The sequence below is a fragment of the Bos grunniens genome, chromosome 11 (assembly GCF_055505025.1).
Source record: "Bos grunniens cultivar Pamir isolate PY7600 chromosome 11, Bosgru_T2T1.0, whole genome shotgun sequence".
Classification (NCBI taxonomy): domain Eukaryota; kingdom Metazoa; phylum Chordata; class Mammalia; order Artiodactyla; family Bovidae; genus Bos; species Bos grunniens.
Window position 1 is genome coordinate 63,467,580 of NC_141175.1, and position 25,876 is coordinate 63,493,455.

The window sequence follows — 25,876 nt, forward strand, 5'->3', positions numbered from 1 at the left end:
TAAATGTTAATATGCTGATCTAAAATTTTCCTAAAAACAAATAGTAAAATTACCTTATTCAGATTATGTGGAAGATGATTCTTGAAGTACATAGTAATTACAACCAGGGAAAAAAGAGAGAATCCAACTGAATCAGTAAGACTTGACACAGGAGAAGCAGTGTGTTGGCCTCCTGTCCCCCAGAGGACAGACTTGGTCAAGGACAGCTTGGGGTAGGCCAGGTTCCATCAAAATATCACTTCAATTTTACCATCATCTCCAATACACATAAAAGAAGGTAACTACAAAGTCTGATATGCAGCCTCAAAATATCATCAAGACAGAAAAATTCTTGATAGTAATTCATAATGAAGAGATTTTAAACTCAAAAAAAACCTTTACAGTAATGTGTATTTAAGGGTTAAAATATAAATGAAATTTTATTTTGAAATTACTTTCCTCCCTTAAGTAGAAAAGGAATAGTTTGTGTATTATAGAAAAAAATACCCTTTGTAATAATTGTGTTACTGTAGTAACAGTACAGTGAACATCCTTCTGTGGCAGCCAGAAGGTATGCCCCTCAGATTGTCCCTCCAGTAAGCACCTGCAGGACCGGACCCCAGACCACTCCTTCCTAGGCAATCCTAGCCCAGGCCTGAGCAGAGTAGTGGGGCAGTGGGTCAGGACCTGGGCCATTCTGCCCTGTGAAGACTGACCTGGCAGGTACTGGGCTGGCCCAGACTCTGCCAGGTCTGCATGGCTTGTGAGCCTCTGTGGATTCTGTTTCTTCCCCTTTCTCCTCCAGGGCCTGACATCCCTTCCACACACAGCCCTCTGTCCCCTACAGAGGTTCCTCCTTGATGTCAGGTGGCAAAGTGTGGTAAATGCCAGACAGGGACACGACCCAGAGCAGTCAGGGCAGCAGTGGGGGCAGAGTTTCAGCAAGGTGCAGATCAGCTCAGCAGAGAGAGGACAGGCTTGTGCCAAGAGAACTGGACTCCTGCAGGCAAAAAACAAAAAACAACAACAAAAAAAAGCGTGCCACATCCAATTACCTCAAAACAGATCATAGGCCTAAAAACTCTAGAAGAAAAAGTATAAAGTTTTTGTGGCCTTAGGCTTAGGCAAAGATTTCTTAGATACAAGAAGCGTGATCCACAAGACAAAAAATGATAAACTGAACCTAATAAACCAAAAAAACCTCTGCTCTTCAAAGTACAGTTAAGAGAATGAAAAAACAAGACACATACTTGGCTAAAAGATTTGTAAGTCATTTATCTCATAAAGGACTTACGTAAGAAATATCTATATATTTTCAAAAACTTGGACAACTAGAAACAGAATAACTCAGTTTTTTAAAAATAGGGAAACACTGGAACAGACGCTTCACCAAGGATATAGAGATGGCAGATAAGCACACGGCAAGAGAATCAACATCATTAGTCATTGAACAAATGCAAATGAAAACACAAGGTGTCACTGCATGCCTACCAGAATGACCTAAAAAATTATCTGGCAAGGATGCAGAGCAGTTGTTAGCAGGAATGCAAACCCTGGCACAAACATTTTGGAAAACAGTTTGGCAGTTTCTGAAGTTAAAACACACAACATACTCAGCAATCCCACTCCTAGATCATCAGCCCAAGGAAAATGAAAAGTAATACTCGAATAAAAACCTGTATGTGAATGTACATATACAGTAACTTTATTAAAAACTGTTAAAAACTGGAAACAGCCTAAATGGTCTTCCAGTGGCAAATGGATGAACAGATTACACTGTGGCCCACGTGCACAATGGGCCACCACTCAGCAGTAAGGGAACGTGAGCAACGTGGTGGATGGGTCTGCTCTGCACTGAAGAAACTAGCTCAGAGGCCGCAGGAATCCACATGTATGGTGCAGGCGAAGCCACAGGGGCAGAAGGGGATGAGGAGGCAGACAACAGAGTAGCACCAGGGGATGTGGGCTGGAGGATGAGGCAGAAATTCTGTAGTTTTCATTGTGTTTGTAGTTATACAACGGTATACATTCATCAGAACTCATGAAACTTTATACTAACTGGAGCCTATTATACAGAGTGAAGTAAGCCAGAAGGAAAAACACCAATACAGTATACTAACGCATATATATGGAATGTAGAAAGATGGTAACAATAACCCTGTGTACGAGACACCAAAAGAGACACTGATGTATAGAACAGTCTTATGGACTCTGAGGGAGAGGGAGAGGGTGGGAAGATTTGGGAGAATAGCATTGAAACATGTAAAATATCATGTATGAAACGAGATGCCAGTCCAGGTTCGATGCACAATACTGGATGCTTGGGGCTAGTGCACTGGGACGACCCAGAGGGATGGTATGGGGAGGGAGGAGGGAGGAGGGTTCAGGATGGGGAACACATGTATACCTGTGGTGGATTCATTTTGATATTTGGCAAAACTAATACAATTATGTAAAGTTTAAAAATAAAATAAAATTAAAAAAAAATACCTTTGAAAGACATCATTAAAGTAAGGGATTTCACACACACAAAAAAAGTAAATGTTACTGTGCATAATTATAGCTCAATATAAAGTTAATTCTTAAAGATATAACAGAATTTTCTAACAGTAATTAATACATGGAAAAGCAGCAGCTAACAAAAATAGATTATCTGAAGACAATGATTTAAGATGATACATGTATGATTATTTGTGAGAACCAATAAAGAAAATATACAGCAAAATAAGCAAATTCAAAATGAGATTAAAATATTTTCTCCAACTTCAAATTACAATTCATTATTGGTTTCTTTTGGCTCTCAGAGTCATGTGGAAACTGTAAGTTATAATTCTTTTCCACACAACAGAATCTGTTACTATATGACAAGCAGCCTATCTTTTCCTAAAACAGAGAGCCCCTAGAAATTGTCTCAATGACCTGTGTCACAGGAGAGAACGGTTAACATGACGACAGTATAAATGTATGGTGTAAGAAGGCTGCTGGAGTTAACTGCGCATGGCAGCAAGAAACAGAGGTCTGGAGTGCTGAGTAACTGCCAGAGCCATGCACCAGGGCCTGGGCAAAGATGTACCAGCACAGCAGAAGCAAAACAAGACACTGTTCCACAAATTTTGAGACCGTTTACCCTCACCCCCAAGAATGGAGATAACAGTCCTCAGCTCAAGGGGCCGGTAGGAGAAATGTGATAATGCAAGGCCAAAACCCACCCCAGTGGATGCAGTCAGCACCAGGAGACTTCCGTTATCCCAGTGGTGTCCCAAAAAAATATATCTCCGATACATAACGTTTGCAAAGTCTTTAGATATTCCTAGATCCCTAAGAAAGTAAAGATACATCTAAAGAAGTTGAAAATAATGGTTAGTTTCCTTTAGTTTTCAAAAAATATACATTAAATTTTACAGCTATTTTTTTCATGATTGGCAAATACAATTGAAAGGCATCTTGTGATATTCTAAGATTGAGAATACAGGCTGAGTATGAGATGATGAATCTTTTTCATGCTTAAAATATTACCTCTGTGCTCATCCATGGCTGTCTCTTCCTTTAATACTCACCTCAATGCTGTGCTTTGCCAAAAAGGCTTCATTCTTTATATTTAAAGCTAGTACAAATCACCATGTCACATATAGGTTGTTTTCTCCAAAAGTTCATTTTAATAAGCTGCTTGGATTTACAGAAACAACATTACATTTAAAGTCCTGGTAGGTTGACAAATACCTTATTTAACCCATAACATACTATTTATAATCTTAGACTAATTTTTTTCAAATCCAGCAGCAGACAAAGCACATTTATTGCCCTATTCCTAAAAAGACTACTCCAGATCATGCATTCTTAATGGGGGGTATCCCCACCATAAATGTGGTAGAAATTGGTTCTGGGGGGTACCAAAAAATTCAGTGGTTTGTGGCCTTCCAAATCTCAGTCAACCTTACCTGAAAACAACTTTTCTAGTTTCTTCTTTAGTACCAACTCCCCTCTCCTTTCTTCTCTGGTACCAACTCCCTCTCATTTCTCCTAGAGGAATTCTAGTACTGAATTCCTCTCATGAGGGAGAACTTGATTAACTGGATCAATTCATAAGACTAGGTAAATGTTATTAATTAACTGAATTTAATTTAAATTTCATTTTTGTCCTGAAAGGTCAGTAATGAAAAATGGTAGAGAACTACTGCTCAGATAAACCCTGAAACAGGCCACATCTGCATGCGGCATTTTCCATCTTCCTCTGCAGCCCTCTCCACACTGTCCCGCACTCCAGTTTCTTCACCCAGTTCAGTCCTAAATCAATTGCCCACCTGTCTTCACTCAACCAAATTCTGTGGTCCATGTGATCATTTTGGTTAGCTTTCTGTGGTTGTGGTTTTCATTCTGTCTGTCCTCTGATAGATGAGGATAAGAGGCTTGTGCAAGCTTCCTGATGGGAGGGACTGGCTGTGGGGGAAAACTGGGTCTTTTTATGGTGGGCAGGGCCATGCTCAGTGAATCTTTAGTCCAATTTTCTGCTGATGGATTTATTAAAATGCAGAGACTTTATCAACCAAGGTCCATATAGTCAAAGCTATGGTTTTTCCAGTAATCTTGAATGGATGTTAGAGTTGGACCATAAAGAAGGCTGAGCGCCAAAGAATTGAGGCTTTCAAATTTTGGTGCTGGAGAAGACTCTTGAGAGTCCCATGGACTGCAAGGAGATCAAACCAGTCAATACTAAAAGAAATCAATCCTGAATATTCATTGGAAGGACTGATGCTGAAGCTGAAACTCCAATACTTTGGCCACCTGATGAGAAGAACTGACTCATTTGAAAAGACTCTGATGCTGGGAAAGATTGAAAGCAGGAGGAGAAGGGGACAACAGAGGATGAGATGGCTGGATGGCATCACTGACTCAATGAACATGAGTTTGAGCAAGCTCCGGGAGATGGTGAAGGACAGGGAAGCCTGGCATGCTGCAGTCCGTGGATGGGGTCACAAAGAGTCACACATAACTGAGCGACTGAATAACAACTAGGCAGTCCTGGTTTATTAATAACTCAAAGTAATATTCCAGTTAAAAAGTATACACTTGACTAAGTGAAAATATCACTGTGTTCTACTTATTTTTGTCCATGAAAAAACTGGAGAACAGACCACTCACAGAACATTTATGGTATCTATCAACATGTTCTTGACCTAGCATTCCATTATTTATGAACTCTTTCTACACACATCACACTGGCTAATTAGAACAAAAGGCCTCCTTCACTGCCTCCAAAGAGAGGCAAGATGACCTTGGTCTGGCTTTTCAGAGCAGCGTGAGAGGAGACCAGAGAAGTTGTTCCACAGCTCTCCCACCTCATATCTGGTGAGCCCTGTAGTTGTGAAACAACAGAGCTGCCTAAAACTAACTTGAGGGGCTGGGGAACCCATCCCACCTGGCAGGAAACCTGCAGGGCCAGCCCATCTTCCTGGCTCTCTGCCTCACCTACATCACAAACAGCAGTTGCCTCTTCTACTTTCCCCCAGCCTTAACCCCGATTCCTCATGAGGCATATTTTATTTTTTCAACATATGGCATAATTTTAATTCCCCCTTAAGTTGTATTACTCAGGTCTGACATCCCAGAAAAAAACCTATTCCTTCTATATGATTTCTACTTCTGGTTTGTGAATTAAATGATTACCATGCAACCTCTACTAAACTGCCATATGCTTACGTTTCCATCTGTCAGCTGTCTCAGGCCTCAGAGTATTGAGGATTGTTCAAACAGAAGAAGATTCAGGATGGCCCTAAAATGGAACACGGCCAAGAGGGTGTATCTTTTTCCCTCTCCCCTAACAGAGGTTCCAGGGCCTCAACCCTCCATGTCCATGTGGCACTGCTGCCACTTTGTCCAGGTATCTTCCCTTGTGACACAAAACTGGGGTGAAATTTTGACACCTGGGTTCATCTTCCTTTGCTTCATTTCTCCCAAAGGCTGCATTTCAAAAATCCCTCATATGCTCTGTTTGAGTCTGCCTTCATTTTTTAGTCTCACTACCTGGTTCATCTTAAAAAATTTCCCCAACAATTTATTCCATAATCTAAATTTTTCTAGTGTCATAAAAAGCAGACTGAAAGAAATCTGAAAATTCTAGAATTCCTAATATAGCCTCACTCATGGCTCTTGAGAGAATATGGTCACAATGTTTCTCAAAATAGATGTTCCAAACACATGGTCTGAAAGTATTCTGTACCTGGGAAGATACCTGGCACTGATCAAGAGAGCCCAGGACTTCTCAGAGCTTCTCTAAGCTGGTAAAACCCTATAGCCACACGTCTTCATTTGTCTCTGACAGGAAAGGTCTGCAGAAAGCCAAGGGGGAGCCTGCTGCTGCTGCTGCTAAGTCGCTTCAGTCGTGTCCGACTCTGTGTGACCCCATAGACGGCAGCCCACCAGGCTCCCCTGTCTCTGGGATTCTCCAGGCAAGAACACTGGAGTGGGTTGCCATTTCCCTCTCCAATGCATAAAAGTGAAAAATGAAGTGAAGTCGCTCAGCCGTGTCCGACTCCTAGCGACCCCATGGACTGCAGCCCACCAGGCTCCTCCGTCCATGGGATTTGCCAGCCAAGAGTACTGGAGCCTAGGTGACACCATTTAACCAAAACAATAAACAAGGAAAAAGAGGCCACTTAAAGCAATTTTGGACAACTTTAACATGTAGGCACATGTTCACTTTTACAATGACAAGTTCTAGAAGGAATCACATAATGTAATGAACGTTGGGTTCTATTGTATCTAAACTGCTTCAGCTAAATCCTCAGTGAAGAAATCGCCAGCCTTGTTTAGACAAAGTAGTTAATTTCAAATAAATGGAATTGCCAAATAAAAAAATTCAAAAACAGGAAAAATGCTCAAGCAAAATATGCTTATTTACTAAAAGTAATAAAAAATTGTAAGGATGCTAAATCATAATTGGTCTTAAAGGTATTTAAAATCATAGCTTTCAATCTCGTGGTTATGTTTGAGCCTATGAGCTTCTTATTTTCTGTGATCTTCAAAACATAAAGGGTGTTAAAATTTTAAAGCATCATCTAAATAAAACTTCCTCCCAGATATGATCAAAAGAAAGTGTAAAAATTAAAGTTCTCAGTGAAAAGCTTTGAGAATCAGGTATTTTATATTAAGAATACTTAAAATCTTCAGCAGAGAAAATTGAATTTAGTATGGTTAAAAATAAAAGGCCAGTAAGTATTCTTGAGAAGAAGAAATATATTCTGCAGTAAAATATGAAAATTTAAAACACCTTCTTCCTCCTTTCCCACACACCAAAATAAATAGGTAAATAAAACAGTTAACAGTTTGGAACAATGTCAGGAGCAAAGTCAGCCTGGGAAAAGCTCAAAGGCTTGGAAGAAGGAGGAGCCTTGTTAAAACATAAATGTAGACTAACAGCTCTGCCTGTAAGAATTTATAACTAATATGTATAACAATCAACAAGAATAAAATGACTCAAAAATGATCATGGTTATGGAGGATACAAAGAATATTACAAGCTGTGTTTCCTAAGTAAGTAAAGTCGCTCAATCGTGTCAGACTCTTTGCGACCCAGTGAACTGTAGCCCACCAGGCCCCTCCATCCCTGGGATTCTCCAGGCAAGAACACTGGAGTGGGTTGCCATTTCCTTCTGCAGGGGATCTTCCCAACCCAGGGATCGAACCCAGGTCTCCTGCATTGCAAGCAGACGCTTTAACCTCTGAGCCACCAGGGAAAGATCATTTAACTGAAGGGGTAAGGGGCAATGCAACTCACTAAAATTTAATGGAAAAAGTAACAATACAGAACATAAGTTAGGTATTGCAAGGAAGACATGACTAGTGGCAAACAAGCGGAATGACAGAATGCCATGGGTTAAAAGCTTCAGAGGAGATGGGACAGAAACTTGGTCTCATTATGACTATAGGACCTGGGCCAGTGAAGGGATGTCACTCCAGATCAGAAACACAAGATACTGAGGTAGTAATTAACTCCAGGACATAAAAGAGAATTAAAAGTCACAACTTCAAGAGAGAAAGTAAAACAAATGCGGGAAACTTCTGAGATATAAAAAATGTCATCACTGAATGATAACTGAAAAAAACAAGAATTCAGAAGTATTGCATCTGAAACAGGAAATGAAACAGGCAAGAAATGGAAAGATCTGGATATCATTTAAAAGGGCAGTCTGAAGATGCAGAAAATTATGAGTGTGTTTCTCTGGAAACAGGAAAAGATAGTGTCATTACAAGATCCACTATCACAATCAGCAGTACATAACTATACAGTCAAGCTCTCCTGAATCATAAAATGTAAGCAATTACTAATACTGCAAAATTCAGACTTCAATTGAAGAAAGTAGGGAAAACCACTAGACCATTCAGGCAAGACCTAAATCAAAACCCTTAGGATTATACAGTGGAAGTGACAAATACATTCAAGGGATTAGATCTGATAGAGTGCCTGGAGAACTATGGACGGAGCTTCATGACATTGTACAGGAGACAGGGATCAAGACCATCCCCAAGAAAAAGAAATGCAAAAAGGCAAAATGGTTGTCTGAGAAGGCCTTATAAATAGCTGAGAAAAGGAGACACTAAAGGCAAAGGAGAAAAGGAGAATGCAGAGTTCCAAAGAATAGCAAGGAGAGATAAGAAAGCCTTCTTCAGTGATCAATGCAATGAAATAGAGAAAAACAACAGAATGGGAGAGATTAGAGATCTCTTCAAGAAAATCAGAGATACCAAGGAAACATTTCATGCAAAGATGGGCACAATAAAGGACAGAAATGGTGTAGACCTAACAGAAGCAGAAGATATTAAGAAGAGGTGGCAAGAATACACAGAAGACCTATATAAAAAAGATCTTCATGACCAAGATAACCACGATGGTGTGATCACTCACGGAGAGCCAGACATCCTGAAATGTGAAGTCTGGGAAGTCAAGTGGGCCTTAAAAAGCATCACTGCAAACAAAGCTAGTGGAGGTGATGGAATTCCAGTTGAGCTATTTCAAATCCTAAAAGATGATGCTGTGAAAGTGCTGCACTCAATATGCCAGCAAATTTGGAAAACTCAGCAGTGGCCACAGGACTGGAAAAGGTCAGTTTTCATTCCAGTCCCTAAGAAAGGCAATGCCAAAGAATGTTCAAACTACCACACAGTTGCACTCATCTTACATGTTAGTAAAGTAATGCTCAAAATTCTCCAAGCCAGGCTTCAACAATACGTGAACCTTGAACTTCCAGATGTTCAAGCTGGATTTAGAAAAGGCAGAGGAACCAGAGATCAAGTTCCCAACATCTGTTAGATCATCAAAAAAGCAAGAGATTTCCAGAGAAACATCTACTTCTGCTTTACTGACTATGATGCCAAAGGCTTTGACTGTGTGGATCACAACAAACTGTGGAAAATTCAAGAGATGGGAATACCAGACCACCTGACCTGCCTCCTGAGAAATCTGTATGCAGGTCAAGAAGCAACAGAACAGCACATGGAACAATGGACTGTTTCCAGATCGGGAAAGGAATATGTCAAGGCTGTATATTGTCACCCTGCTTATTTAACTTACATGCAGAGTACATCATGCGAAATGCAGGGCTGGATGAAGCACAAGCTGGAATCAAGATTTCCGGGAGAAATGTCAATAACCTCAGATATGCAGATGACACCACCCTTACGGCAGAAAGCAAAGAACTAAAGAGGCTCTTGATGAAAGTGAAAGAGAAGAGTGAAAAAGCTGGCTTAAAACTCAACATTCAAAAAACTAAGATCATGGCATCTGGTCCCATCACTTCATGGGAAATAGATGGGGAAACAATGGAAACAGTGAGAGATTTTATTTTGGGGGGCTCCAAAATCACTGCAGATGGTGACTGCAGCCATGAAATTTAAAGACACTTGCTCCTTGGAAGAAAAGCTATGACCAACCTAGACAGCATATTAAAAAGCAGAGATATTACTTTGCCGACAAAGGTCTGTCCAGTCAAAGCTATGGTTTTTCCAGTAGTCCTGTATGGATGTAAGCGTTGAACTATAAAGAAAGCCGAGCACCGAAGCATAGATGCTTTTGAACTGTGGTATTGGAAAAGACTCTTGAGAGTCCCTTGGACTGCAAGGAGAACCAACCAGTCCATCCTAAAGGAAATCAATCCTGAATGTTCATTGGAAGGACTGATGCTGAAGCTGAGACTCCAGTACTTTGGTTACCTGATGAGAAGAACTGACTCGTTGGAAAAGACCCTGATGCTGGGAAAGACTGAAGTTGGGAGGAAAAGGGGACAACAGAGGATAAGATAGCTGGATGGCATCATTGACTTTATGGACATGAGTTTGAGCAAGGTCTGGGAGTTGGTGATGGACAGGAAAGCCTGCCGTGCTGCAGTCCATGGGGTCACAAAGAGTCGAACAGGACTGTGCGACTGAACTGACTAATAGAGGACATGCTGGAGATCATGCCAGACACAATCTGGCCAAAGCATATCTCATCATCATTAGCTGTGACCCCTTGAGTATCCACTAAACCTCCCTGAATCTTAATGCAGTTTTAAAAAGTTACTTTCCATTTACAGTTATTACAAAATATTGGCTATATTCCCTGTGTTGTACAATATATCTTTGAGTCTTAACGTTCTCATCTATTAAAAAAAAAAAAAAAAGTCTGAAAACCTGAAGAGTTTCAAGTGAGTTTTAAAACAGAACTCTTTTAAAAAATAAAGGTGGAATGAAAATGAAAATAAAACATACCAAAATCTGTGGGACACAGCTAAAGCCCTGCTGAAAGGGAAATTCATTAATACCTTATGTGTATATTAGAAAGGAGGAAAAGTCTCAAGTCAGTGATCTAAGGTCTCTCAAGAACTTAGAAAAAGAAGAGCAAACTAAACCAAAAGCAAGCAAAGGAAATAAAAAGATCAGTTTTTTGCAAATAGAAAAATAACAGAAAAAAAAACGGTGAAACAGAAATAGTTCTTTGAAAAGGTCAGTGAAGTTAACAGACTTCTAGCAAGACTAAAAAAGATAGGCAGAAGATGAAAATTTTACCAGTATCAGGAATGAAACAGGGATTATCACTATAGACCCTAAAGAAAGCAAAAGGAGATTAAGAGAATATTATGAACATGTCTATACACATAAATTTGACAATCTGGAAGGAATGGATTGCAAAACCACATACCATCACAACTCACCCAGTGTGAAATAACATGAACACACAGGTAACTATTACGGAATTTAAATCTGTAAGTTTAAAACTCTCCAAAAAGTCATCTGCAGGCCCAGATGGTTTCACAGAAGAATCCTACCAAACATTTAAAAAAGAATACCAATTTTACGTAATCTCTTCCAGAAAACAGAAGAGATGGGGACACTTCCCAGTTTCTTTTCTGAAACTAATATTACTCTGACATAAAACCAAAGACAGTACAAAAAAACCTGCAGACAAATATCCCTCTTGAACTTGATAAAGAGTATCTACAAAAGAACAGCAGCAGCCTGCTGCTCTGATGATGGACTAAATTCTTTCCCGCCAACATCACAGTAAGGCAAGAATGTCTGCTGTCACCACGCTTATTCAAATATGGCAGAAGAGAAAAGGTATACAGATTGGAAAGAAAGAAAGAAAACTGTCTCTGTGTTGAGATGACATAATTTTTATGCACACAAGAATTTACTCCAAGGAATTTACTCCTAGAATAAATTAATTCAGCAAGGTCAAAGGACTCAAGAGAAACATACACATCTCAATTGTATTTCTGTGTTAAAATGATATGAGGACAATGAAAATAAAAATATGGTATCATTTGTAACTGATAAAAAATGAAAGAAATGTAAATCTAACAAAACAAATGCAGGACTTGTGTACTGAAAACTATATAAATCTGATAAAGGAAATCTGAGAAAATATAAAGAAATGAACAGAAACATCATGTTCATTAGCTGGAAGACTCAACATAGGTAGAAATAACAATTTTCTTTAAATTGAGACTTAATGTAATATCTATCAAAATCCCAGAAAAATTCTTTGTACATAGACAAGACTATTCTAAAATTTATAATGAAAGATATGGAAACTAGAATAGCCAAAAATTTTTGAAATTTAAGAATAAAGTGAGAGTAATTAGTCTACTTATTTCAAGATTTATTTATATAGTTATAGGAATCAAGACTGCATGTTAACAGAGACCCCAGAAAAAGATCCGCACAACATGCTCAACTAGTTACTGACAAAAGTGCAAAAGCAATTCCATAGAATATGATAGAATTTTCAACGAATGTTGGAGCATCCATTAGTCAAAAATGACCCTTGACCTAAGTCTTATACAAAAACTAACAAAATGGGTCATGGATTTAAATGTAAAATGAACTACAAGACTCTTAGGAAAAAAAATAAGAGAAAACCTTTGGTATTCTGAGTTAGGCAAAGGATTCTTAGACTTGACAAAAAAGTACAGTCCATAAGAGGAAAAGGTGATAAAATGGATTTTATCAAAACTAAATATGTTTGCTTTGCAAAATATTAAGAGAATGAAAAAGAGAAAAAACATTTGCAAACCACATATCAAGGATTGGTATCTAGAATACATATTTTAAAAACGTCTAAAATCAGCAGTAAAAAAAGAAAATCCAGTTAGAAAATGGGCATTAAAAAATGAAATTCAATGAAGAAAATATACAGATGGCAAACAAGCACATGAAAAGATGTTTAACATCACTAGCCATTAGAAAAATGCAAGTTAAAACCACAATATATAATTACATACCTATCAGAACGTCTTAAAAAAAAACACCAGGAACTCCAAATGCTGGTGAGATGTGGAGAAACTAATCTCACATACACTGGTGGTGGGAATGGAAAATGCAGAAACTGGGAAACAGTTTGGCAGTTTCTTAATGAAACTAGTAACTGCCATGTGAATTCCAGAGAACTGAAGACAACATTTTCCTTATGTTACGTGTTAACATACAGTTAACGTAACTGTATGTATAAACATACAGTTTATAGCAGCTTTATTTATAATAGCTCAACAATGGAAACAAGGCAGGTGTGTCCTTCAAAGTGTGTTACATCCATACCATGTAATATTACTCAATTAAAAAGGAGCAAACAAATACTTGGAACAACCTGAATGAACCTTCAGAGAATGCTACTGAAGGAAAAACATCCAATCCCAAAAGGTTATATTCTAGGTGATTTCATTATGTAACAGACTTGAAAAATTACAGAAATAACAAATTATAGTAGTTAGGGGTTAAAGAGGAGGTGGAGTGGAAATGAAGTGGGTGTGGCTACAAAAGGGCACGGGAAGGGTCCTGTGGTGGGGGCAAGTTCTGTCTCCACAGAATCAGTGTCCATGTGCTGGTAGTGGCCTTTCCTATGATTTTGTAACATTTTACTATTAAAGAAGAGTGCGGACTCATTGGAAAAGACCCTGATGCTGGGAAAGACTAGAGGCAAAAGAAGTGGGCAGCAGAGGATGAGATGGTAAGATAGCATCAAATTCAATGGACATGAATTTGAGCAAACTCCAGAAGATGGTGAAGGACAGGGAAGCCTGGCGCGCTGCAGTCCATGGAGTCACAAAGAATTGGACACGACTTAGCGACTGAACAACAACTATTAATGAAAATTGGGCAAAGTTACTGGGGAATTCTGTTTCTTTATCACAATTGCACACGAATTTAGTTAACTCAAAATAAAAAGTTTAATTAAAGGTAACATTACTGCAAAATAAGCACAGCAACAGACAAGAAATCCCATGTTTAATTCTGAAGATTAAACTTCACTCTGAAACAAAGACGTGTACACAAACACAACAAATGTAACAAGGCAGGTCAGAGAGGAAAGCCGAGATTTCTCTAAAAATGAGACAGAGAAGAAAGAGACCTGGCTGAATCAGGAGAAAGACCCTCCTCCAGGCTCTGTCAGAGAAACTGGCTGTGTGATTGTGGACCCATCTACCCTCCCAGGTTCCTACCAGCTTAATTTCTAGAGACTGCTACCAGCACGTCTCACTTTTTGGTCTCAGGTCCCAGAAGAGCTTTTGTTTACGTGGATTACGATCGCTGGTATGAATAGTATCAGAAGTTAAATTTTTCAAAAAGACAAGTGGTCCTTCCACACGGCGTAGCGTCGGGAAAACAACAGGGACACAAGAGAATGAGTGAAAAGGGCAAGCAACAGATTGGTGTGGCCGAGAACACCTCTGTGGCCCTCCCATGGCTTACTCTGAAATGAGACCAGTGTAGAGGAGGGACAGAAAACAGAACACATCAGTCGCATCCGTTCTTTTAACGGACAAGGGCTCCAAGGCAGGGAAAAAAGGCTATAATCCCAAAGATGTCAACGCTGGGTAAGGTGGGAGGCTTGTGAAGGCCTGGGAGGCCGAGTCCAGTGGGGCGCCCGCCACCAGTCCCGCGCCCGCGCGTTTGGGACCGTTACGCAAACCGCCCGCTTCACACTCCACTCTGGGGAGACGGGAAGCCGAGAGGCGCCGCCCGAGGGAGCGGGCGGGAATCGCGGGCCCAGCCGGGAGGGCGGGGGTCCCTGGCCGAGGGCGTAGGGCTGGCGGACTCACCAGGTGCCGCGCCACCTCGGAGGCCATGGTCCGGGCGACTGGGCGGGCGAGGGGCCAGCAAGGCGGCGGCTGCGGCCGACCAAGCCGCGCGTCCAGCAGCGGAGGGCGGGATGGAGCGGGGCGGGGCGGGGGCCTAGGAGGGAGGAACGGAGGGGAGGGGTCCCCCGGCCTCAGTGACGTGGGGGCTGAGCGGGATGGCGCGGGGGGCTGAGCGGGATGGCGCGAGGGGCGGGGCGGGTCTGGTAGGGTGGGGAGGAGAACTGAGGGGAGGAGTCCTGTGGCCTCAGTGACGTGGGGCTGAGCGAGATGGCACGGGGAGCGGGAGTCCAGAAGGGAGGGGAAGGGAGATGAGAGGAGGGGTCCAGCAGCCTCCGTTGAGCTGGGGGCCCCTGGGCGGGCTGCGAGTCAGGGCTCCCAGACACCTCCTCGAATTGGGTCTGTCACAGGAGTGCCTAGATGTTTTAGAGCAGCAGTCTCGAAACTTTTTGGCACCAGGGACCCTTTCATGGAAGATATTTTCACAGATGGGGGGAGGGGGAAGATGGTTTCGGAATGATCTATACACAATTATACACACAAATATACACACGTTTATTGTACACTTTCTATTATTATTATAATATCAGCTCCACTTAAGATCATCAAGCACTAGATCCCAGAAGTTGGGGATCCCTATTTTAGAGAATGACCAGTCAGTGCCTGGGAGAGGATGGAGCACAATTGCTAAGTTAGAAAAAGAGGCGGGGAAGAGCAGCCATGGTTCTTCAGACCTTTGGGCGGGGCTGAAGCACTGATTGCGGCTCTATGGGGCCGGAAGTGGGCGTGTCAGGGCGTGTCCTCTGGAGGGAGCAGCCATTGCTGCCAGAGAGGGGCCGGAAGTGGGCGGAGCCAGACGTGTCCAAGGGAAGGCGCTGAATGCAGCTGGTTCGAGGACCCAAAAGAGGTGGGGTGGAGTGGGGCGGGGCCCGCGGGAACAGTAAGGCCGCCTCCGGGGAGGCCGGAAGTGGGTGGGGCCCCCGACGGGGGCGTGTCCGCGGGCGAGGCAGGGGGGCGGTGGCTGTTAGTCCCGCGGCTGCGGTGCGCTAGGAACTTGTGGAGCGGCCGCCGCGTAGGTCCGGAGCCAACCAGGTACACTATCGACATGGAGGGACCCGCCGAGTACAGGGCTCGGGATCGGCAGGCCGAGGTGGAGCAGCCGGTTGGGGGCGCCCTGGGCGGATCGCCCGAACAGCGCGCCAGCGTCCGCCCCCGCCCCAAGGAGCCAGAGGACGCGGCGGGAGACCGCGCGGACCCCTTCGACCCGGTGGAAGGCACCCCGAGCGCACCGCTCGGAAGGCGACCCCGCGGTGGCCTGGTGGGGGAAGGTACGCGGCCCGAACCGCTAGGCGATGCGCCCCCCACGCCGCGGCCGGGCCGCACTGCGCCCCGGGACCCGGCTGCAGGCGGCTCTCCTCAGCTGCGGCGCGGCCCCGGGGGCGCGGACGGCGCGGCGGCCGAGGAGGAGGGCGCGGGCTCTCTGACGCTGGATCCGCTGGAGCACGCGTGGATGCTGTCGGCCGCCGACGGCCGCTGGGACAGCCTGGAGGGGCTGCTGGCCTGTGAGCCTGGACTGCTGGCCAAGCGCGACTTCATCACCGGCTTTACCTGCCTGCATTGGGCAGCCAAGCACGGCCAGCAGGAGCTGCTGGCCCTGCTGGTACGCTTCGCAGGCCAGCACCGGCTGCCGGTGAACATCAACGCGCGCACGAGCGGCGGCTACACTGCGCTGCATCTGGCGGCCATGCATGGGCACGTGGAGGTGGTGAAGCTGCTGGTGGGGGCCTACGACGCGGATGTGGACGTTCGCGATTACAGCGGCAGGAAGGCCTCGCAGTACCTGAGCCCGAGCACCGCCGAGGAGATCCGGACGCTGGTGGGCGCCCTGGACGAGGACGAAGGCGAGAGCGCGGCGGGCAGCGGGGGAGGGCGCTGGAGGCTCTCGAGGGTGCTACCCTCGCACCTCATCTCCGGCAGGCTCTCCCACGCTCTGGAGGACGGCGGGGACCATCATCACCACCTGGCCGAGGGATTGACTGCGGGCAAAGCAAAGGAGCCGAATCGCAAAGCCTCGGGCAGCTCTAGTGGGCGGATGAAACCCAGACTCAACAAAATCCGCTTCCGAACCCAGATCATCCACACCACACCCTCTTTCAGAGACCCAGAGCAGCCTCTGGAGGAGGGGGAGGACGAGGAAGAGGACCGATCTCTTAAAGGCCACTCGTCCTCTTTCAAATTGAGACCCAAGTCCAATGTATTTGGGTAAAAATCATTTCTTTTAGAAAGTTCTGAGACTTGTTTGCCGTCAGGAATAGGATACTAGATGTAGACAAGAAAGTGAGACCAGAAAAGACGCTGAAGGCTGCATTCTTAATCCGAGGAGTCTCCCCAGCAATGTGGCTGCCGTGGCTTTCCAAGTGATTCCTCCAACCTTGACCTCGGTCCCTTGCCCCCTGCAGCCTCTCTGCCCTGGAGTTGCTGTTTTGGAGAACTAGTAATGTATCTAAATCCGGTGCAGAGTTGATGATTGCAGGTTCCTTTAATTTAAACATTGCCGGATGCCATGCAAAGTAAGGAATATTGCACTTTGCAGTATCTTTTTAAAAGTGGTTACTCTTCCAAGAGCTTCCCTTTGTGGCTCAGCTGGTCAAGATCCAACTGCAATTCAGGAGACCAGGGTTCGATCCCTGGGTTGGGCAGATCCCCCTGGAGAAGGGAAAGGCTACCCACTCCAGTATTATGGCCTGGAGAATTCTGTGGACCGTATAGTCCATGGGGTCCCGAAGAGTCGGACACGTATGAGCGACTCTCACTTTCACTTTGCACTCTTTCAAGAGCAACAAGACATGCAAGTAGTAATGAACTGGTAGTATTTGTAAGTGTAAACAAAACTACACACCGCCGTCTGTTTTTACTAATTGCATTTGCTTTAAGATACTACTGATGGCCAGGTCAGAGTTTACATGCACAAATACTAATTAGGGAATAATATGAATACAATTGGGAATTCTGTTGGTACCCTACTTGTAAGTTGTGTTCAACTCTTCAAAAGCTGTTTCAGCTTTAACTACTGAACTGAAGAATGGGCAACATTCACTTTTGAGTTAATCTGTTGGGTGGTTTCCTCTTAACTATCTCTAATACCCCTGCACTCAGTATTAAGGTACGTTATTAATAACTACAGGGCTTCCCTGATAGCTCAGTTGGTAAAGAATCCACCTGCAATGAAGAGACCCCAGTTCGGTTCCTGGGTGGGGAAGATCCACTGGAGAAGGGATAGGTTACCCCCTCCAGTATTCTTGGGCTTCTCTTGTGGCACAACTATTGAAGAATCCACCTGCAATGCCAGAGACCTGGGTTTGATCCCTGGGTTGGAAAGATCCCCTGGAGAAGGGAAAGGCTACCCCACTCCAGTATTCTGGCCTGGAGAATTCCATGGACTGTATAATCCATGGGGTCTCAAAGAGTCAGACTCGATTGAGCGACTTTCACTTTAATGACTACACAAGTTTTTATTTAAGAAAACACTTGTAACAACCTATGGTACTTCTAGGAAAATAATTGCCTCTGGTTCTTATTCTCACAAACTTGTTTTGCTCTTGTAAAAGTCTGAATGTTAGGAGTTTTTGTTCCAGGGCTTATACAACCGTTGGTTCTACTTGATGTGATCCTCTTTGTGCTTAGAGTTGAATTGCCTACGGAAGCTGTTTCTGGTTTAGGTGATGAGCAAAAATTGATGTAAATGTTAGCTGATGCTTCTATGAAGTAATTATTAAATCAACTTAATGATTCTCACATAAGGTACACTTTTTATTTTCTAATGAAATACATTCATAATCTCAATACTTTGTAGCAGTGTTTTGCAAATGTTTAAAATACTAAATCCTTTTAGTTTTCATGTTTCTTTGAATCTATTAGAGACATAGAGTGAAGGTATTGGGAAGCTGGCTAGTAAATCTACCCAGTTAAAAATAGCACTTTATAAAAAAGGGAAAGATAATAGATGGGACATTTTCTATATTTAAATGCTGCTGGCTATTGAATCCTTTTGTATATAAGTGAAAAATATCAGTCATTGCAATTAAAGACTCAAGTGTACTTAATTACATGTCATTCAAATATACTAGGGTGAATGTCTTTACAATTATTGTTAAATTTAATTCAGAAACATATTAAATTCACTTGTAACAGGATTCAAAGCAATTTGAGAGAGATCTAATTCCAAAAACTTCTTCTCCCTTGGTCTTTTTCCTTGTAAGAAGAAAAAGACAGTTCCTGAAACATGCATTTTGCAGCCTACGGAGATGACAGAGTGAGTTCACAGCTTGCAGAGTGAATGAACCAATACACGAATTGCACACAACTGCAGTGTTTAGAGAGTTCTTAAATCTTTAATTTCCCAAATTATAGAAATTTGTAACAAATTGGTCACACTTCCCTAGATAGTAGTTGAATTTGTTTAAAGGCTAATGAAAAGTATTCATATAAAACAAAGTATTGTCCATTCCTGTGCTTTTAGTTTTGTTTTAGGATTACAGAAGTGGGCTATGTACATTTGAGAAGCACTTTTATCCATACATTTAGGTGAAAAACAATCTAATTTTGTATAAATTAAAAATAGGTTCCTATCTAGTACAGGATAAGTTGTAATTTGTCACCAAGTCTTAGGCTTACAGACGTGTGAAGCTGAAGTGAGACATAAAAACACTGCAGAACCACCTCTACGTTCTCCTGAACAGTGTTAATCTCTTAAATGTGTATGGTTGGTTTAGTCACTCAGGCATGTCTGACTCTTACAACCCCATGGACTGTTGCCTGCCAGGCTCCTCTGTCCATGCAATTTTCCAGGGTTGTTGTTAGTACTTAATTGCATAAAATCTATAATTTGCTAGATCTTTAGAAACTGAATCAATTCCTAATTTGCTTTTCTGATAAAATGTACTTTAAAGTTTCAAAAATCATTCCTCGGGGAACAATTTCTAGCATTCCTTGTCATGAGGTACTTGTGTGCAGTAAGTACAGCATTTTCAGCTACTTAACTCTGTTCCTCTTTTTTTTTTTAATTTCCAATTTTTTTTTTTGGAATTTTCCAGCTTATGAAAAGCAAGTGATTTATGTAGTTTGGTATCTGTGGAGTTATGCCTGCCATTAATGGAAATATGTGTGTCAGTTACTCAGAGGTTGTCGATACAAAACTGGTTAGAAAATCCAGGCATGTCCATGTGTTTCTTCCAGGTGCAGTGGAGACTGGTGAGTCTGTCACAGCTCCCTTCACTGTTATGGTATATGAAGTGCAGCTAGCTTATACAACCTGAACATATGGTGCTATTTTATTCATGTCTGAAATCTTGGCATCCAGAAGGCCTTGTCTCTTATTTTTCAAATAAGTGAAACTTTGGGAGTTCAGAAAGTAAAATCTATGAAGTTTGTTTTGTCAGAATAAAAGATTCACATTAGATTTTCCCTCTGAATTGTCTAAATCGCTGTAGTCTTTTACCTTTTATAATTTTATGGGGTTTTACATTTCATACAGTGCTTGTTTAAGTTTCCATCTGTCCTTTTTCTATCCCTTAAGTCACTGGCCATATATCCCTAATTACATGTGGGGGGATGAAAGTTGGTGCTGTTCAGCACAAAGCAATGGCAAGAGGACCTCAAGACTCAGCGCTCTTCCACAGCATTATCTTTTCTGCACTTTGAATTGCTAAGTTTTGGCCAAAGTGCTCTGGTTGGGCATGAGTGGTGGAGGATTCAGCTAGAGGAGAGGGTCATACCTTTACCTTAAAAAATGCGAACAAAGGGACCAACAGGGATTAGTTTCTAAAACATACATATGGCTCATACCAGCTCAATATATATATAACACATATATATAAAACAATAAAAAATGGGTGGAAGATCTAAAGAGGCATTTCTCCAAAGAAGACATACAGATGGCCAAAAAGCAGATGAAAAGATGCTCACTGTCACTAATTATTAGAGAAATGTAAATCAAACCCACAATGAGGTATCACCTCATACCAGTCAGAATGGCCATCATCAAAAAATCCACAAGCAAATACTGGAAAGCGTGTGGAGAAAAGGAAGCCCTCCTACACTGCTGGTGGCAATGTAACTTGATACAGCCAGGATGGAGGTTCCATAAAAAATTTAAAAATAGAGCTACCATATGATCCTACAATCCCACCACTGGGCACATATCCAGAGAAGAACATGGTTTGAAAGGATAATGCACTCCAATGTTCATAGCAGCACTGTTTACAAGAGCCAGGACATGGAAGCAACATAAATGTCCATTGACAGAGGAATGGATGAAGAAGATATGGTACATATATGCAATGGGATATTACTCAGCCATTGAAAGAGTGAAATAATGCCATTTACAGCAACATGGTCGGACCTGGAGATTATCATACTGAATGAAGTAATTCAGAGAAAGATACATATATGCTATCACTTGTATGTGGAATCTTTAAAGTGGTACAGATGGGCCTATTTACAAAACAGAGACAGATGTAGAAAACAAATTTATGGTTACCAAAGGGGAAAAGGGGAAGAATAAATTGGGAGATTGGGATTGACATAAACACACTACTATATATAAAACAGATAATAAGAACCTACTCTATAACACAGGGAACTCTACTCAGTGCTCTGCAATGGCCCATATGGGGAAAGAATCTAAAAAACGGGATACATGTGTATGTATAACTGAATCACTTTGGGGTACACCTGAAACTAACACAACATTGTAAATCAATTATACTCAAAAATTAATTAAAAAAAAAAACTATGACTCTTGCACAAACCAGCTACCATAAACCCTTCATGCCCAGTCAGAAGCTTAAGAAAGAAGGGAATGCCTTTTTCCATTCTCTTCAATATCCATCAAACATTGGACAGTAATTAATTAATTTCCTCATCAAGGTTGCCCTTGATCTTTGTTTTGATGACGTTCAGCAGATACAAAGTGTCATGTGAATCCTTGCTGTCAACTTCCTCATCCCTCCCTGTAGGAAGATCCTGCTACTGTTGCTGCTGGGACTTAGTGTTGTTGCTGATGTTTTGTGACAATGCATAAAACAAGGTTTCTGTTTCTAGAATAACTTCTTTCCTTAGAAGTGTGTATCTTAAAAGGGCTCATTGATGAGTTCATGTGAACATATCTGTAATTTTTCCTAGTGAAAGATATTTTTTATTTTGCTAAATACATGGTATTATTAATATTTAGTTTCTTTTAAGTTAATCCTGAAAGTACTCTGGGAATTTGCTGGAATCCATTGTTCCTTAAGTGATGAGTCACATAGTTACAATTTGAGGGCTAGAAAGTGACCCTTTGTGAACCAAGGGTTCTTGAAAAACCATATCTGTTTTTCAAGATATGGCAGCAGTTGTTTGCATCATTATTGATTTTTTTTCCAGTGAAGAATATTGTTCTCATGTTACCAAACTTTTTTTTCCTTAATCTTCTCTTTAAATGTCAGTTTTGTCCCAGGAAGGGGCTTCCCCATTCAGTTAATAAAGTGTCCACTTTTCCATATTTATGCTTCCCGTGATGGCTCAGAGGATGAAAAATCTGCCTGCAATGCAGGAGACCTGGGTTTGATCTCTGGGTCAGGAAGATCCCCTGGAGGAGGAAATGGCAACTCATTCCAGTATTGTTGCCTGGAGAATTCCATGGACAGAGGAACCTGGTGAACTACGTCCATGGGATCGCAAAGAGTCGGACACGACTGAGCAACTAACCCCTTTTTCATATTTATTGGGGAATGTGTGACAAGTGCCCCCACTGGCACGAGGCCTGGCATGTTGAAACGCTAAGGAAATTTTTCATAATGTTGCATTACATGGATAATTTCAATAATATGCTTTCATTCCAATTGAATAAAGGTAAGAATTTTTCCTACGGTGTGACTGCACTGCCAGCCAACCACTCCATCTGTAGCCCAGCCCAAAGAACAACCTATTTCGATCCTGGAGGTGGAATCGGCTTTATTAGGATTTTACTTTGTAAGCAATTTAAGAGATTTTCAACAGTAAATTTGATTATAAGTTTTACTTACAAGTTTATTCAAGTACCTAATCCCTAGGAGAATCTGCTTTAAATGGCTTTAAATAGTCTAAGTATTATCATGCATACAAATGACTACTTGTCCTGTGAAGCCACAAAAGCAAGAGAACAGGGAGATGAAGTTTAGTTCAGCTTAGAGAGCTTTCTAATAATCATTTTAAGCAAAGAGTAGGACACAACTGAGTGACTGAACTGAACTGAATCTGTCCCATGAGGTAGAACACTCAGCCTTTGCAAATAACTGGTCAGGGGCTACATGAGGACCAGAAAAGGTGAAACATCATTTTAAAGCACCCCTGTGATTGATGCTGTGTTGAGAAACATTGCTCTAGACCACTCACTGACCAAAGCTTCAGCCCAAATTTGGCTGGGTTAGAATGAAGTTACATATATGTTTTGTGTTTTTTAAAACAAATGTTATATGCTGTTCTATCAAAGAACCTGGAAGTGCCTGTTAGAATATTCTGGGTCGCTAAGAAATGTTGAGCTAAATATTCTAGAAATATAATTGAGAATCCTTGAGATTTGTCCAGAAGTGTCTAGTGGTTTGTTTTTTTTTTTGTTTTTTTAACATTTACTCATTTTTGGCTGCACTGGGTCTTAGTTTGCAATGCTCAGGGTCTCTAGTTGTGATGCTTTGGCTTAGTTGCCCCAAAGCATGTGTAATCTTAGTTTCCTGACCAGGGATCAAATCTGCGTCCTCCACCTTGGAAAGTGGATTCCCAACCACTGGACCACCGGGGAAGTCCCTCCAACATTGATGAATGGGATCATGTTTGTCTTAGTCTGTTTGGGCTGATGAAAGAGCATCCCATAGATTAGGTGGCTTTTAAACAACAGAAGCTCGTTTCTCAGGGTTATGGAGGCTGGCAGTGCAAGATCAAGACCTCGGCATCTTGGTGTCCAGTGAGGGCCTGCTTCCTGGTTACTGGCAGCCGTGTGCTCCGCGTGTCCCTCTGGTGCCTTGGCACAGGGTCTCTGGCAAGGGCACTAATCCCATCATGAGATGAAGCCTTCCAAAAGATCCCACCTCCTCACAGTGTCACCTTGGAGTTTGGCTTTCAGCATGAATTCTGGGGGACACAAACATTCAGTCTGTGATGAGCTTACGTTCACAAGGCTCACTTGGTTGCAGTTAGCAGCTCAGCTTGCACAGAGGGGAGTGACTCCTGGCTGCTGCTAAGCCACTTCAGTTTTGTCCGACTCTGTGTGACCCCATAGACGGCAGCCCACCAGGTTCCCCCATCCCTAGGACTCTCCAGGCAAGAGCACTGGAGTAGGTTGCCATTTCCTTCTCCAATGCATGAAAGTGAAAAGTGAAAGTGAAGTCACTCAGTCGTGTCCAACTCTTAGCGACCCCATGGACTGCAGCCCACCAGGCTCCTCCATCCATGGGATTTTCCAGGCAAGAGTACTGGAGTGGGGTGCCACTGCCTTCTCCAGACTCCTGGCTGAGGGTGTTTTTTGCGTAAAAGCCATTCATTCTGCTAGGAGGATGACTGTGTAAACCAGGCAAGGTTTTAAGCACATTATAAAAAGTAAGCTGTTTAATTCTCCCACCTCCCTCCTGCACTCAACTCTGGCATCTCTGATTTGTTGATGAGCAGTCAGTGGCAGAAACTGGCTACTCGCCCAAGTTCACGAAGCGAGTTGGCAGCAGAACCTGGCCTTGAACTCCAGCAGCTGGGCCCCCAGGCCATGCAGCAACCACTAGCTGTGCCACTTCTCTGGGAGCACAGAGGCAGGACTACACCCAGTGGTGCAGAGTGTGTACAGTCCCTGTGGAGGAAGAGACCCGACAGATCACCAATAAGTACTAGTGGGTGAGACAGACTTGACTTGTACACCTAATACCATTCCTGCACAGGAATAAGAATAGAACTGGACTTTTAGATGCTTGGTTTTCTTCATCTCACCTAGGATAGGATTCATCTGGGCTGGAAAAGGGCATCTCCTTAGCTCAGATGCTGGGGTTGCTCCACTGTGTAGGGTGTGGTCATATTTCTCCTCCGGCCACAACCTCCACCCAGTTGTCTGAGCACTTGAGCTTTACTTGAAGGTTCCCGTCCTTTGTAGTCCTGGGATTCCAGGTGGACCTGGAGGAAAACCAGCAGCTCGGCATTCACTTTCCTTACAGTAAAATTATAACTCATGACTGATGCTAAAGCTGAAACTCCAATACTTTGGCCACCTCATGCGAAGAGTTGACTCATTGGAAAAGACCCTGATGCTGGGAGGGATTGGGGACAGGAGGAGAAGGGGACGACAGAGGATGAGATGGCTGGATGGCATCACTGACTCGATGGACATGAGTTTGAGTGAACTCCAGGAGTTGGTGATGGACAGGGAGGCCTGGCGTGCTGGTATTCATGGGGTCGCAGAGTCGGAAACGACTGAGTGACTGAACTGAACTGAATTATGAATTTTGGAATCTCATTTCAGAATATGCAGAAGCTTACCTTTGCTCCACTACAAAGGGTGATGGGTGAGTTAAGAACAGAATTTCAAAAGATATTTGCTCCATTGTTTGCAATTTCTCTTAAAAAACCAACGAGTCACTTGCTACAATTTTGATACCCAATTAATTATGCATGAACTTCAAATGAACAAAAATGCCTAGTTTTATTTACTATTTTTGTATTTAAAAAAAATGTATGCTCATGGGTAGCTTGAAGCAGATAGGGTGAAAAGTAAAAACTACTAATTTCTCCTCCATTTGCATCCCCATCAGAATTCCAGCTAATGCTTCCTTCTATACTTTTGGGTATTTGACTTTTCCTTAATTCAGGCTGGCCTCTCTCCTTGACTTAAAACGCTTTATCCACATTTTACTGGATTATACCTAATGCAGATACTGAAGAAGCAAAGGAAAGCTGGTGTTGGGCTTCCAGCCTGCGAGCCCCTGTGCGTGCCGGCCTCCACGGTTTCCACAGCCTCCTGACCACGGCCCACTGCTCTCCGCCCTCACCTTGGGCCACTAGTCGCCAGCGCTAGGCTCCTTCCAAGCCTGGCACTCTTCTCTGAGCTATGCAGGCAGTGGTGTCACTTTCCGGTCGCTGCCTTGTCCCTGCCTCTGTCCCCAACCCTGACAAGTCTGACAGTTTTCTGCTGCTTGCCTGGGCCTTGTGTGCCCCTAGCTCTTGGAGCTGCGGGTTTCTGGCCATCTATCTGTTCTCAAGCGCACGCCTTCATCTTGCCCATTCATCCTGAACGTGAA

The 25,876-nt window shown here is 42.7% G+C and overlaps 2 protein-coding genes across 7 annotated transcripts in view; one reads left to right on the plus strand and one right to left on the minus strand.

Moving 5' to 3' along the window:
* The window catches only part of SEPTIN10 (septin 10), a 50,268-nt gene extending 35,609 nt beyond the window's left edge, over nucleotides 1-14,659 (minus strand). For 3 of the 6 annotated variants that reach the window (XM_086326735.1, XM_086326736.1, XM_086326733.1), the window contains exon 1: nucleotides 14,553-14,659. In XM_086326735.1, the coding sequence (XP_086182861.1) occupies nucleotides 14,553-14,579 (27 nt within the window). In that variant the 5' untranslated portion in view covers nucleotides 14,580-14,659. Of the gene's footprint in view, nucleotides 1-3,188; nucleotides 5,781-14,552 lie in introns of those variants that run through there. The other 3 variants (XM_086326732.1, XM_086326734.1, XM_086326731.1) reach the window with 1 other exon arrangement.
* A 948-nt stretch (nucleotides 14,660-15,607) lies between these two features.
* Nucleotides 15,608-20,059, plus strand: SOWAHC (sosondowah ankyrin repeat domain family member C). The gene has a single exon (XM_086326742.1). It carries the CDS (start codon nucleotides 15,694-15,696, stop codon nucleotides 16,852-16,854), a length of 1,161 nt encoding a protein of 386 aa, XP_086182868.1. The 5' UTR covers nucleotides 15,608-15,693; the 3' UTR covers nucleotides 16,855-20,059.
* The last annotated feature ends 5,817 nt before the right edge of the window (nucleotides 20,060-25,876 follow it).

What these genes read in the sequence shown, in the direction of transcription:
- SOWAHC (XM_086326742.1), top strand. Translation starts at nt 15,694, where the DNA reads ATGGAGGGACCCGCCGAGTACAGGGCTCGGGATCGGCAGGCCGAGGTG.